At 46.1% G+C, this 16097-nt stretch overlaps 1 protein-coding gene across 1 annotated transcript in view; it reads left to right on the forward strand.

The window, feature by feature from the left end:
- The first annotated feature begins 83 nt into the window (after nucleotides 1-83).
- Nucleotides 84-16097, forward strand: part of LOC144679831 (charged multivesicular body protein 4b-like) — a 43146-nt gene continuing 27132 nt past the window's right edge. The window contains exon 1 of the mRNA XM_078540659.1: nucleotides 84-390. Within this exon, the coding sequence (XP_078396785.1) occupies nucleotides 177-390 (214 nt within the window). The 5' untranslated portion in view covers nucleotides 84-176. The remainder of the gene's footprint in view (nucleotides 391-16097) is intronic.

The raw sequence follows: 16097 nt of genomic DNA on the forward strand, positions 1-16097 counted from the left end.
ACAACTGCTGGGCCGGAAGTGAGCCCCAGTTTGCCTGGACCCGGACCCGGACCCGCCCCCGCCCCCGCCCCCGCCCCCTGACTGCAGCTTTACCGGAAGTGAGCCCCAGTCCGTCTCGCGCAGTCGCACCTGCGCCCTGTGTTTCTCGGTCGGGGTCGAGGCGGCGGACCGTCGTTATGAACAAATTTTCCAACTTCTTCAAGGGTGATTCGAGCTCCAGCTCCGGCTCGTCCCGGTCCCGCTCCAGGAAACAGGGCCCTAGTCCCCAGGAGGCCCTCCACCGGCTCCGGGAGACTGAGGAGATGTTGACCAAGAAACAGGAATATCTGGAGAACAGGATCCAGAGAGAACTAGAGACCGCCCGAAGAAGCGGCACCAAGAACAAGAGAGGTAGGAGCTCAGGCAGCCGTGTGCAATACCGGGGCAGGAAGACCACTCTCCCCCTCTCCCGAGTGTGCAATACCGGGGCAGGAAGACCACTCTCCCCCTCTCCCGAGTGTGCAATACCGGGGCAGGAAGACCACTCTCCCCCTCTCCCGAGTGTGCAATACCGGGGCAGGAAGACCACTCACTCTCCCCCTCTCCCGAGTGTGCAATACCGGGGCAGGAAGACCACTCACTCTCCCCCTCTCCCGAGTGTGCAATATCGGGGCAGGAAGACAACTCTCCCCCTCTCCCGAGTGTGCAATATCGGGGCAGGAAGACAACTCTCCCCCTCTCCCGAGTGTGCAATACCGGGGCAGGAAGACCACTCTCCCCCTCTCCCGAGTGTGCAATACCGGGGCAGGAAGACCACTCTCCCCCTCTCCCGAGTGTGCAATACCGGGGCAGGAAGACAACTCTCCCCCTCCCCCGAGTGTGCAATACCGGGGCAGGAAGACGAGACTCCCCCTCTCCCGAGTGTGCAATACCGGGGTAGGAAGACCACTCACTCTCCCCCTCTCCCGAGTGTGCAATACCGGGGCAGGAAGACCACTCACTCTCCCCCTCTCCCGAGTGTGCAATACCGGGGCAGGAAGACGACTCTCCCCCTCTCCCGAGTGTGCAATACCGGGGCAGGAAGACCACTCACTCTCCCCCTCTCTCGAGTGTGCAATACCGGGGCAGGAAGACCACTCACTCTCCCCCTCTCCCGAGTGTGCAATACCGGGGCAGGAAGACGACTCTCCCCCTCTCCCGAGTGTGCAATACCGGGGCAGGAAGACCACTCACTCTCCCCCTCTCCCGAGTGTGCAATACCGGGGCAGGAAGACCACTCACTCTCCCCCTCTCCCGAGTATGCAATACCGGGGCAGAAAGACCACTCTCCCCCTTTCCCGAGTGTGCAATACCGGGGCAGGAAGACCACTCTCCCCCTCTCCCGAGTGTGCAATACCGGGGCAGGAAGACCACTCTCCCCCTCTCCCGAGTGTGCAATACCGGGGCAGGAAGACCACTCTCCCCCTCTCCCGAGTGTGCAATACCGGGGCAGGAAGACCACTCACTCTCCCCCTCTCCCGAGTGTGCAATACCGGGGCAGGAAGACCACTCACTCTCCCCCTCTCCCGAGTGTGCAATACCGGGGCAGGAAGACAACTCTCCCCCTCTCCCGAGTGTGCAATACCGGGGCAGGAAGACGAGACTCCCCCTCTCCCGAGTGTGCAATACCGGGGTAGGAAGACCACTCACTCTCCCCCTCTCCCGAGTGTGCAATACCGGGGCAGGAAGACCAATCACTCTCCCCCTCTCCCGAGTGTGCAATACCGGGGCAGGAAGACCACTCACTCTCCCCCTCTCCCGAGTGTGCAATACCGGGGCAGGAAGACGACTCTCCCCCTCTCCCGAGTGTGCAATACCGGGGCAGGAAGACCACTCACTCTCCCCCTCTCTTGAGTGTGCAATACCGGGGCAGGAAGACCACTCACTCTCCCCCTCTCCCGAGTGTGCAATACCGGGGCAGGAAGACAACTCTCCCCCTCTCCCGAGTGTGCAATACCGGGGCAGGAAGACCACTCACTCTCCCCCTCTCCCGAGTGTGCAATACTGGGGCAGGAAGGCCACTCACTCTCCCCCTCTCCCGAGTATGCAATACCGGGGCAGGAAGACCACTCACTCTCCCCCTCTCCCGAGTGTGCAATACCGGGGCAGGAAGACCACTCTCCCCCTCTCCCGAGTGTGCAATACCGGGGCAGGAAGACAACTCTCCCCCTCTCCCGAGTGTGCAATACCGGGGCAGGAAGACAACTCTCCCCCTCTCCCGAGTGTGCAATGCCGGGGCAGGAAGACCACTCTCCCCCTCTCCCGAGTGTGCAATACCGGGGCAGGAAGACCACTCACTCTCCCCCTCTCCCGAGTGTGCAATATCGGGGCAGGAAGACAACTCTCCCCCTCTCTCGAGTGTGCAATACCGGGGCAGGAAGACAACTCTCCCCCTCTCCCGAGTGTGCAATACCGGGGCAGGAAGACAACTCTCCCCCTCTCCCGAGTGTGCAATACCGGGGCAGGAAGACGAGACTCCCCCTCTCCCGAGTGTGCAATACCGGGGTAGGAAGACCACTCACTCTCCCCCTCTCCCGATTGTGCAATACCGGGGCAGGAAGACCACTCACTCTCCCCCTCTCCCGAGTGTGCAATACCGGGGCAGGAAGACCACTCACTCTCCCCCTCTCCCGAGTGTGCAATACCGGGGCAGGAAGACCACTCACTCTCCCCCTTTCCCGAGTGTGCAATACCGGGGCAGGAAGACAACTCTCCCCCTCTCCCGAGTGTGCAATACTGGGACAGGAAGACAACTCTCCCCCTCTCCCGAGTATATACAATACCACGAAAGGAAAACGAGTATACTCGGGTGAGGGGATGAGTTGTTTTTTTGCCCCGGTATTGTGCACGGCTGAAGTTAACTCACCCCCTCTCCCGAGTATACACTATACCGGGGCAGGAAAACAATTCACTCCCTCTCCCGAGTATACTCTATACCGGGGCAGGAAGACAACTGCACTTTATCCCTGATTGCACTGCAAGAAAAGTCTAACTATCCTATACCTGGGATTAAATCTTTATATGAAAGACAAGAGAGGCAGGAATCATCCTACCTCTGAATAGGAATAACAATCAGGAACAACGGATAGGAAATCACTTCAAAACTGCACAAGTATAAATGAGGTAGAAATACAGCTTCTGTAGCGACAAGAGAGATAGCATTACAACTACTTCTAGCCCCTAACAACAAAACTACTCTCTTCATGTCCTCAGCACCGAAAGTAAAAATAAGAAATTTACAACAGCCCCCAGAACAAGGTAGATAGGAACGCAGTTATCCTCTTCCCAGAAATACAGTAGAGCATGAGTGACAAATTGAACCATAGCGCTCCCCTTCCAACGAATGAGGTGTCAAGGCCAAGTGACATCGAAAATCCTGGGAAACATGTAGATAACAGACAAATGTAGCAACACAAGCACATTGCAGTGAGGTTTCATAAAGGATGAGATTGTAAGGTAGTAAACTGGAATGTACCCCAGAGGAACACAAGCTAAAGACATATTGAGGAAGGTGAATACTGATTGACTCCACCAACAGTGAAGGAGAAGGTTAGGACCTTCAACCCCAGATATATATGTACTGTTTCCTAAAGACATGATAGCAAGAATAAAGGCTGTTAACGCACACACTTTCTCCCTTGATCCTAAAACCAGCCAATCCCACACAAACATGGACCAACTGGCAAAACCAATACACCAGCAAAAAATAAGTTTAGCAGTGGACAGCTAAGCGAAAGGGATCCAAACACCAAGTTTCTATATTGAGCTAAGAGCAAGATGATTGTCTAGGAAGTCACAGCAAACAAGATAAATTGGACATATTCCCAAGATTGAATTATCCAAAACTACAGTCTAAGATTGAATTGATTTGGGCAAACTTGGGATATTTCTGGTGTACATTAAAGTCTCATTAATGAGAATAATTGCAAATACATATATATCGGAATACAAAAAAATAGCAGTAAAGAGCAGCGTTAGGAAAAAAAGATTGACAGGATAATTGAATAACTACAAAAATGAATTAGAGTAATAAAAATTGAGCCTAACCTAAAATTAAGATGGATATGTGGGATGGAGGTGAGGGGAGAGAATGCTAGACATAGGGAAGTATATAGAATGGAATAGTTGTGCAATGTGATTCTTTGGGTGAAAATTCAGTCCAAGTTATTGTAGGGTTGCTGTTTTGTGTTTCTAGTTGCAGACTTAAAAGCTGCATTGTAAAAGGCCTAGGAGTTGGTTTCCTGCTTGTCCTAGTTCCAAGTTTTGTGTGGCACATCAAGATCTGTATGGGAAGTAAAATATAAATATTTCATACACTCAAGCTACATTGTTACTCACTTTTTGTTTTGCAAGAGTGCAGACTAGAGGATGCTTTGGATTTAATAATGGCTATTATAAAAAGATTGTGGTGTGAGTTTATAAAGGGTATGTGTTTCTATGTATGGAAGATGCACCACTGAAGTATAGCACACACAATTAGCAAGCATTCTAATTGCAAGCGAGTCTGATGTAACAATGATCATGTTTTCCATTTCCTAGCCACCTTGAGTGTATTATTTCCTATCCAGTGTAAATTGAACTACACCTTCATTTAGCAGTGATGTATGAAAGTATATGGGTAAATATAGAATTCTAGCCCAAGGCAGCCAGCACCTGTTTAACTCTTAATACAGGTCCTATTTTCTGAACTCTCAAATGGCCAACATTCCAGGGAAGGGCAAAGAAAACTCTTCAAACTCCTTCTGAAGCTCTCCTTCAAGTGCAGTGGCATTGACAGTAATGGCTGGGAGGAGCTTGCTGCTATTGTTCAGAATGGTAACAACTTGTCCATCAAGCCACATCACACTTTAAGGAAAGAAAAGGAGGCAAATCTTGCATTCCGGATTCCACTACCTCTGAGACATCTTGTCCCCTGTTCCCAAAGATCTGCCTGTTGAGAATTGGCCTATTCGGTCACATGAAGACCCATGGCAGAAACTAGTGACCCTGAGTAGATGTCATCCTTAAATCAAGGGACAGACAATGACTCTCTTATATTTAGAGGTTCATGTAATAGTAGCAGAAAATCAGATCAGTAAAGAACATATATTCATTTAACGTCTTCCTGTTGTATTAACAGTTATAACCAATGAAATTATTGTCTTAAAGATATATGTCCAGTTCAATTCTGAAGATACCTAAGCTATTTACCCTTAGTCTCTCTTAGCAAGATATACCAAAAATTAGTCATGTTCTGCTTGAATCAGTTTATAGTTGATCTGCATTTGTTTTGCCTGCAAGCAGTTGAGTCGATGTTGAAGGCTCCCAGGGCAACTCCGTCTTGAACTGTATACCACTGTGCCACCACCTCTGCTGGGTCTGTCCTGCTGGTGGGACAGAGCATACCTAGGAGAGGAGATCGCATAGTGGTATTGTCCAGAGACCCAGGGTAATGCTCTGGGGACCACAGCAGATGGTGGAATTTGAATTCAATAAAAAAAACCTGGAATTAAAAGTCTAATGATGACCTTGAAACCATTGCCGGTTGTTGTAAAAACCAATCTGCTTCACTAATATCCTTACCTGGCCTGGGCTACGTGTGACTCCAGACCCACAGCAATGTGGTTGACTCTTAAGCGCCCTTTGGAATGCCACAAATCAGTTGCAACAAACCGCTACGAAGTCACAAAAAAGGAATGAAACCGGACGGACCACCCGGCATCGACCTAGGTGCCGGAAATGTCAACGGCAATCACAGCCCTGTCGACCCTGCAAAGTCCTCCTCACTAACATCTGGGGGCTAGTGCCAAAATTGGGAGAGCTGTCTCACAGACTAGTCGAGCAACAGCCTGACATAGTCATCCTCATGGAATCATACAGATAATGTCCCAGACTCCACCATCACCATCCCTGGGCATGTCCTGTCCCACTGGCAGAACAGACCCAGCAGAGGTGGCGGCACAGTGGTTTACACTTGGGAGGGAGTTGCCCTGGGAGTCCTCAACATCGACTCCAGACCCAAGAAGTCATGCCTCAAGTCAAACATAGGCAAGGAAACCTCCTGCTGATTATCACTACCGCCTCCCTCAACTGATGAACCAGTGCTCCTCCATGTTGAACATCACCTGGAGGAAGCACTGAGGGTGGCAAGGGCACAGAATGTACTCTGGATGGGGTCTTCAATGTCCATCACCAAGAGTGGCTCAGTTGCACCACAACTCACCGAGCTGGCCGAGTCCTAAATGACATAGCTGCTAGACTGGGTCTGCGGCAGGTGGTGAGGGAACCAACAAAAGGGAAAAACATACTTGACCTCATTCTCACCAACCTGCCTGCCGCAGACTCATCTGTCCGTGACAGGATTGGTAGGAGTGACTACCGCACAGTCGTTGTGCAGGCGAAGTCCTGCCTTCACATTGAGGATACCCTTTGTCATGTTGTGTGGCACTACCACCGTGCTAAATGAACAGATCTAGCAACTTGACTGGGCATCCATCAGCGAACATAATCTGTAATCTCATGGCCCAGCACGTCCCCCGCTCTACCATTACCATCATGCCTGGGGATCAATCCTGGTTCAATGAAAAGTGCAGGAGGGCATGCCAGGAGCAGCACCAGGCATACCTAAAAATGATGTGTCAATCTGGTGAAGCTATAACGCAGGACTACTTGCATACCAAACAGCATAAGCAGCAAGTGGTAGACAGAGCTAAGCAATCCCCAATGGATTAAATCTAAGCTCTGCAGTCCTGCCACTGAAGGAGGAGGCTACAAAAATATCCACATCCTCAATGATGGAGGAGCCAGCACAGCAGTGCAAAAGATAAGGCATAGACTCTTAAGTGCTCTTTGAAATGGCCTAGCAAGCCACTCAGTTGTAACAAACTGCTACAAAGTGACAAAAAAGGAATGAAACTGGACGGACTTCCCGACATCGACCTAGGCACTGGAAGCGACAACAGCAAGGATGAAGCATTCGCAACAATCTTCAGCCAGAAGTGCTAAGTGGATGACCCATCTTGGCCTCCTCTGGAGGTCCCCAGCATCACAGATGCCAGTCTTCAGCCAATTCTATTCACTCCACGTGATATCAAGAAATGGCTGAAGGCACTGGATACTGCAAAGGCTACGAGCCCTGACAATATTCCGGCAATAGTACTGAAGATTTGTGCTCCAGAACTTGCCGTGCCCCTAGCTAAGCTGTTCCAGTACAGCTACCACACTGGCATTTACCTGGCTATGTGGAAAATTGCTCAGGTGTGTCCTGTACACAAAAGGCAGGGCAAATCCAACCTGGCTAATTACTGCTCCATCAGTCTACTCTCAATCGTATGTAAGGTAATGGAAGGGGTCACTAACAGTGCTGTCAAGTGGCACCTGCTTAACAATAACCTGCTCATTGACGCCCAGTTTGGGTTTCACCAGGGCCACTCAGCTCCTGACCTCATTACAGCCTTGGTTCAAACATGGACAAATGAGTTAAACTCCCAAGATGAGGTGAGAGTGACTGCCCTTGACATCAAGGCAGCATTTGACAGTGTGGCATCAAGGAACCCTAGCAAAACTCGAGTCAATGCGAATCGGTGAAAACTCTCCACTGGTTGGAGTCATACCTAGCACAAAGGAAGATGGTTGTGGTTGTTGGAGGTCAGTCATCTCAGCTTCAGGACATCGCCGCAGGAGTTCCTCAGGCTAATGTCCTCGGCCCAGCCATCTTCAGCTGCTTCATCAGTGGCCTTCCTTCCATCATAAGTTCAGAAGTGGGGATGTTCACTGATTGCGCAATGTTCAGCACCATTCGCGACTCCTCAGATACTGAAGCAGTCCATGTCCAAATGACAATATCCAGGTTTGGGCTGACAAGTGGTAAGTCACATTCGTGCCACACAAGTGTCAGGCAATGACCATCTCTAACAAGAGAGAATCCAACCACTGTCTCTTGATGTCCAATGGCATTACCATCACTGAATCCCCCACTATCATCCTACTGGGGGTTACCATTGACCAAAAACTCAACTGGACTAGCCATATATATACTGTAGCTACAAGAATAGGTCAGAGGCTATAAATCATGTGACGAGTAACTCACCTGACTCCCCAAAGCCTGTCCACCATCTACAAGGCACAGGTCAGGAGTGTGATGGAATACTCCCCACTTGCCTAGATGAGTGCAGCTCCCCCAACACTGAAGAAGCTGGACACCGTCCAGGACAAAGCAGTCTGCTTGATTGGCACCTACATCTGTAGGGGGTGGTAGTGTATGTCAGTTTCACCTCTGACTTCTGAGCGGTTCGAATCGCTCCCACTCCCTGGGTTCTAGACCTTGGACTTATTTGGGGGTTGTGCAAAGTGCAGCAGGCAACTGGTTTTGGTGCAAGAAAAACTGAGTTTATTGAAGTCACAAATGAACTTATAACATTAGGATTACACTGAGATTATACAGACTTACAAAGTACACTTAGTTAAGAATGAGGAACACACGGCATAACGAGGGAATATCATGCTACTAATCCTCTTACCCTTGTTCCACTCCCAAAACCTAACTAAATTGAACTAGGAGAGGTCAGGGATTGTGCTCACCAACCCAGGGTTCCTTGACAGTTCGAAATCTAGCCAGGTAAGCCGGTTGCAGTTTTGGGGTACGCTTTTTGTGTCCTCTGGGGCCTGCCGTCCCCACGCGGTCCTGGTCTGTGAAATCTGCAAAGGTTCTTCAGTTGAATGGAGGACACGGTTGTGGGTGGTCGATCTTTATAGAGGGCTGCGGTTGCGGCCTTGTTGTCTTCGGTTGAGCCTGCCAACCCTTACCCCTCTCCGTGATTTTGCCTGCGGGCCTGCAAAACCTCCAGATCTTCTTGCTTAAACTCTGTTTCAACCGCTCCCAACTGCTCACTGCCCTGTGTCAACTTTCAAAACTGCAACCCTTCTGCTAGCTGGTTTCTCTCTCTCTCCTTCGTAACTGACCAGGCCAGTTATACTGAATTTCGAATTTCTTATCGGAATCCAAATCAAGGTTAGTTCTTTGTTTTACTTTGGTGGGCTTCCTTAGGTGATTGTAGTCTCGTTGTTTTTAATAGGCTCGCATGATGTTTGTCGTTGTCTTCCTGCCTAGTGACTAGTTTTGAACTGAAAGCCATTGTATGTGTGGAGTATTGATGGGTTCGCATAATTGAATTGATTGTGCCTTCCTGCCTTAGTAGTTAGTAGCGATTATTTATGCAAGATTTTGATGGGCTTCAGTTTCGTGTGAGGTGAAGTCTTTCTCTGGGTTGATTGTATTAAAGGGAAGAATGCATATTCTGTCTCCTCTCGTTGTCTGGTTTCAGGCAAAACAATCCACACTGCACTCAACACGCCCGGGCATGTGCAGCCCCAGGCCTTCATGGGCCCAGCCTCCTGTCTGCAGGGTTTTACACTTAACTCAGCAGTTTAAAAGTCCTAAAGTCATATCCTTATTGATGATATGAAAAATGTGGGAATTTTGAGAACCCTTCACATCCACAAACATTCACTCCCTCCACCACCGATGCACAGTAGCAGCAGTGTGTATCATCTACAAGGTATACTGCAGGAATTCACCAAGGCTTCTTAGACAGCGCACCTTCCAAACCCATGACCACTACCACCTAGAAGGACAAGGGCAGCAGATAGATGTGAACACCACAACCTGGAGTTACCCCTCCAAGTCACTCACCATCTTGACTTGGAAATATATCGCTGTTCCTTCACTGTCGCAGAGTCAAAATACTGGAAGTCCCTCCCTAACAGCACTGTGGGTGTATCTGCACCACATGGACTGCAGCGGTTCAAGAAGGCAGCTCACCACCACTTTCTCAAGGGCAAATAGGGATAGGCAGTAAATGCCAGCGAAGCCCACATCCCATGAATGAATAAAAACAAATTGCCCTGACTGTCGTCTAAGCTTCATGAATTTTTACAGATGGTTTGCATTTGCTGATTAATGAGGGTTTCAAAACTCAGACAAGAATCCAGGACAAAGTTAATTGGCATTTCTAGAACTATGGGCTAATAACTGGAAGGCATCATGGAGTTGTTAAAGGCGAATTGTGTTTGGCCTGCTTGATTTGGGTTCTTTAAAGTAATGGTTGAAGAGAGGTTGATGATGTCTGTGAATTTACGGAATGCAATGACAAAGAACCACATAATAGAAAACAAAAACAGAATTACCTGGAAAACCTCAGCAGGTCTGGCAGCATCGGCGGAGAAGAAAAGAGTTGACGTTTCGAGTCCTCATGACCCTTCAGCAGAAGGTTTGTTTTTACCACATAATAGGTTTGTTAGCAAAATTAAAGCCCACGGGGTTAAAGTGACGGTGGTTGAAGGTTGACCAAAAGAACCCCATCTTCTTTGAGTGTTGCCATGGGATATTTTGCAATCATCTGAGAGTGCAGATGAGACCCGTTTAAATACTCAGCTGAGCTACAGCACCTCTGAAAGTGTAACACTACTTTAGTACTGCACTGTGAGCCTTGATTATCAACTCAAAAGATCTGGAGTGAGGCTTGAACCACTGAGCCAAGGCTGACACTTTCATTAGGCACCTCAGCTACTTTTGTGTCATCCACAAATGTTGGGATGAAGCTATTATTACCTTCTTCCTGACTATTTTTTGAAAGGATCTCATTCATCATCACCTCTACCCAGAATATTTGCCATTGATACAGACCATTAATTTCCTATTTCCCAGCCATGATTTGAATCATCTCAGTGTACTGCCTCCAACGATGTTAATTTTCTCTACTATTTTATGATGAGATGCCTCTTGAACTTTTTACTAAAATCTACGTAAACTAGACTTTGCTTTTATAGAGAATTCAGAATGGTTGAGGAGAAATAACTGCTCAAAAATATACTGAAAATTGATTAGAAGATTGCGAATTAGACTGACCACCCAAATCCACTTCAAAAAAGTTATACAGTAAACAATCTTTTAACTGTTTGATTGTAGTTGCCACAAAGAGGTCATTACATTTTATTATGTATATGTGGAAGGTTTTGTGTCCTTGAGTGACAAACAGTGTAGCATCACATTTGAAATGCCACCTTAGTTGTAGTAAAAATGTGCAGGGGTGGTTCGTGAAAGCAGATCTAATTGTAGCATGCTTTAAGAAAACATCTGCAAAATTTAGATAAATAGGAATCAACCCTTGTTTGTGGGGGGGGGAATCACTTCTCTTGTCTATTTTGGTGTTGAAGAAGTGAATCCATTCCTGTGCATTCTGGTCATTGAACCAACGTGTAATAATGTGACACATTGGAAGTTAATCTCCCTTATAATAGAACAGGTGTTGGATTAAACACAAAAAACAGATTATATCTGATGTTTGTTATTCTCCCTATAATGTTAGAATGCCCTGTACTCTAGTAAGCTGTTTTAAACGCAATGCATATTATTCCACCAGGTTAATAATGCAGTTTTCTCTGAATTGTTGGTTGTCGATTGGTTTTGTACAAATCAATAGGTAGCGACATTGAGCAAATCCCAAACCTGTCAAAGCTTCTAAAAGTGCTCTCCTGAAAGAAAGTATCACAATGATGGGAAACAAACCAAAATCAATATCCTGTAATTAAAATAAGTGGTCATATTTATATGAATAATAATTAATTGCTCCCATCATGTGAGTGATGGACTTCAATGATTTTGTCACATTCCTGTGTTGAGACTGACTAGTGAAATTGGGTTGTACAATGTATTGTTATGAAATTATCCTGTTTATAAAAAAAAAAGGAAACTTGCATTTATATAGTAAATTTCACAACCTCAGGACATCCCAAAGTGCTTTACAGCTAATTAAGTATTCTAAAAGTATAGTTATTGTAATTTGGGATTGGCAACCACCAATTTTCACACAAGTCCCCACAAACAGCAATGATAAACAACTAGTGTGATTTTGGGATGTTGATTGAGGGATAAATATTGACCAGTACATCTCACCGCTCTTCTTTGAAATAGTGCCGTGGGATCTTTTAAGGCATTAAGTGCCTTCGTTTAAAGTTTCATCGAGAGGACGACACCTTCAACAGTGCAGCACTCCATCAGTACTGCACTGGAGCCTTGATTTTGTGCTGGAGTGGATTTTAAACCCACATCTTCTGACTCAGGCAAGAGTGTTAACAACTGAGCTACAGCTGACACAGTTTAAGACACTCCTTAACATCTGTTTTTTTTATGTGGCTCGGTGTAAAATTTTATTTGATAGCGCTCATGTGAAGTCTCTGGGATGTTTTATTGTGTTAAAGGCACTATATAAATACAACTTATTTCTGCAGAGTGCTGTTACATTTTTATTGTCTGCAGTTATTTTATATACCAATTAGCCATAATCCATATGAACACTATTAAAGCGCGTAGAATTTCTTTTTTGGAATTGCTCAGTTAGAATGAAGTATTTTCATTTGAAATACATAAGCCCAAGTAATTAAACTATCTTTGATCTTATGAAAAATTTCCAAATTTTATGTATTTTTAGGGGCAAATTAGGTATTTCTGTGAGCATATTTGCTCCCTAATTTAGATTAACTTGAAATTTTGTGAATGCTTATGTGATTTTTATGTTGTACCAGGGCAACTGTATTGTCAGGACCCAGAGTACACTGCAATTCTGTGGTTGTTAAAACGCTGTGGACTTCCTTTCTACCTGCAATTTTCCTTATTTACCTTTCCTAGACAGTTTTGCCCATTGTTATTGTATTAGATTCAATGTAATGGTAAGCCAATATATGGTTGTATGGATACAGTTGTTCAATATTGCAATGGTGGCATTTAATAGTAATCAGCAAACTCCCACTGATTTATAATTTATTAATTCACTTATATTTCACTCCTGGCACAATTCATCTCATTAATTTCAGTTCTTTATTCATATCAATGACTTGAATGAAGGGGCTAAATGTGTGGTTGATACATTTGTTGATGACACAAAAGTAGGAAAGTAAGTTGTGAAGAGGACATAAGGAGTCTGCAAAGGGACACAGATACGTTAAGTGAGTGGGCAAAAATTTGGCAGATGGAGTATAATCTAGGAAAATGTGAACTTGTCCACTTTGGCAGGAAGAATAGGAAAGCAGCATATTATTTGAAAGGAGAGAGATTTCAGTACTCTGAGGTGTCCTGGTCCATGAATTAGGAACAGTTAGTATGCAGGCACAGCAAGTGATCAGAAAGATAAATGGAATGTTGTCATTTATTGCAAGGGGAATGGCATATAAAAGCAGGGATGTTTTGCTACAGTTGCGCAGGGCATTGCTGAGACCACATGTAGAATACTGTGTACAATTTTGGTGGCCTTATTTAAGAAAGGATATAAATGCATTAGAAGCAGTTCAGAGAAGGTTCACTCAGCTGACACTGAGATGAGGGGTTTATCTTGCAAGGAAAAGTTGGGGCTGGGCTGGAATATGGAGTTGAGGCCATAACCCGATCAGCCATGATTTTATTGCATGGTGGGGCAGGCACAAGGGGCCAAATGACCTATTCGTCATTCTTACGTTCTTGATTCTGATGGCTTTTCAAAATCTCAACCCAGTTTAGCAGATCATGATATGAAATACAGCAAAATTAATGAACTGTAGATGAGTGTTCAGGAGATAAAATATTGGTACATCATGTGTTGATTCCTTGTCACTTAAGCACCTAACCGTTTCATCTGGCTTGGTGAAAAATCAAATGCTACAACTTGGTGTAAAATGACAGTTATCACTTTCCTTTTTGTTTTTATTTCTAAGCACATGTCTCTGTCACTGATGAGATCCTTGCTTGTCCTGATTTCTACCCTTAATTAGCACATTCCTTTAAGTAATATCACCACCTTCAACACCTCTTTGTTCTTTTGTCTGTGACATCTTTTGGTTATCTCCACCTATTACTGGCCCTCTATCCAGCTCTCTTGTCCCAAGCCCCCCCCCTTAAACAGCTTATATTTCACCCCTTTTCTATTTTTCCTTAGTTCTGTTGAAGAGTCATGCGGACTCGAAACGTTAACTGTGCTCCCTTCCACAGATGCTGCCAGACCTGCTGAGTTTTTCCAGGTATGTTTGTTTTTGTTTTGAATTATTTCCCTTATGTTTAAGCAAGATAGAAACATGTTAGTGCAGCAAGAGATTGGCAAAAGCTGGAGAGATGTCAGAATAGGGAAGCCAAAAAATTTATGAAACCTTAAATGTAAAATTCTAAATTCTCGTTGGTAGTAAATGGGTAGCTTCTAGGAGCTGTTTTTTTTTTGTTGAAAAAAATGCTTTATTCATAAAATATCTGGAAGAACATTACAAAACATTTCTAACTCGCCATCACAAAAAGTACTATCAGATTCAACTTTTACACATGGATCACGAGGTGCTTCAATACACTCAATGAATATTATGATCATTTCAATATGGTCATTACAGACAATCAGAGCATTGGTATTGGAGTTTTCAACTTACATCATGTTGCACTCTGAGGTACTTCAATACAATTATAATACAATTAGTAGCCAATACATACATTCATTGTGAGCCGTACAGCCCAAGGGGCCTGTACAATTCCCAGCCCTTTGGTGCACTGTGGCAGAAAGGTCTTAGACAGCGACCTTTCCCCATTGCGCCTTTGCAGCGGCTGCCCCAAGCTTTAGTGCATCCCTCAGCACTAGCCCTGAACCTTGGAATGTGCCAGTCTGCAACACTTGGTCGGGGAAAACTCTTTGCACTGGAAGACCAACATGTTTCGGGCAGACCAAAGAGCGTCTTTCACCGAGTTGATCCTCCAGCTGCAGTTGATGTTTGTCTCTGTGTGTGTCCCTGAGAACAGCCCATTAGAGCACAGGGCCATGTGTCACAGAACTGCTCGGGATGAACCTCAACAGAAACCGCTGCATCTCTCTCCAGACCTTCTTTGCAAAGGCACAATCCACAAGGAGGTGAACAACGGTCTCATCCCCCCCCCACAGCCACCTCGAGGGCAACGTGCAGAGGGGGTGAGACTCCTGGCGTGTTGGAAGGATCTGACGGGGAGGGCCTTTCTCACCACCAGCCAAGCCACGTCTTGGTGCTTGTTGGAAAGTTCAGGCGATGAGGCATTCTGCCAAATGACTTTGACAGTCTGCTCAGGGAACCGTCCGACAGGATCCACCACCTCCTTTTCCTGCAGGGCCTCTAAGACGTTACGTGCCGACCACTGCCTGATGGACTTGTGGTCAAAGGTGTTTCTTTGCATAAATTTTTCCACGAGGGGCAGGTGGTACGACACGGTCCAACTACTTGGAGCGTTCCGCGGCAGCGTGACCAGACCCATCCTTCGCAACACCGGGGACAGGTAGAACCTCAGCACGTAGTGACACTTGGTGTTTGCATACTACACACAGCTTGGTGCAGCCGCACACAAAAGTGGCCATCAGGATGAGGGCGATGTTGGGTACGTTTTTCCCCCCTTATCTAGAGGCTTGTACAACGTGTCCCTGCAGACACGATCCATTTTCGACCTCCAGATAAAGCAAAAGATGGCTTGGGTGATCGCCATCGCGCAGGAGTGTGGAATGGGCCAGAGCTGCGTCACATACAGCAACAGCGACCAGGTTCTTAACTGAAATGGAGAGGGAGTTTTGGTTCTGATTTGGTTGGCATCTAATAGCTGCCTCCTAGTGACTGTGATCTGGTTGGCTGCAGGTGGTGATGATTGGCTGACCACCTAGCCTAAGTGGCTTAGCTACACATTGGGTAAATTCAAAGCGCATTTGATATTTTGTGTGTATTTTACTTGTGTAGCATGTTTTCCTTCAATGAAAAATTATATATACACTATACGTATGTGTAAATATTCTATTCAAATTCTGGAAAATGCATCATGTAAAAAATTTAAATATTCCTGGTGAGATGTTAGAATGTGCCCCTTCCAAAATTTTTTTCTGCTTGGAATGTATAATATACTCCTAAGATTTCTCTATTCACTATTCAGGCAAATTCTACAGGTCCTGGTTGTTGTAACTTTATCTCATTTGAAGAGGTTCAGTTTAACTCTGTCTTATAGAACAGGGGTTTTTGTTTTTGTTTCCAAGGCCCCTCCAGCTTATAAAAATTCCACAGATCCCCTGTAACAGAACATAAGTTTT

This window comes from Cetorhinus maximus, chromosome 4 (assembly GCF_964194155.1).
Source record: "Cetorhinus maximus chromosome 4, sCetMax3.hap1.1, whole genome shotgun sequence".
Classification (NCBI taxonomy): domain Eukaryota; kingdom Metazoa; phylum Chordata; class Chondrichthyes; order Lamniformes; family Cetorhinidae; genus Cetorhinus; species Cetorhinus maximus.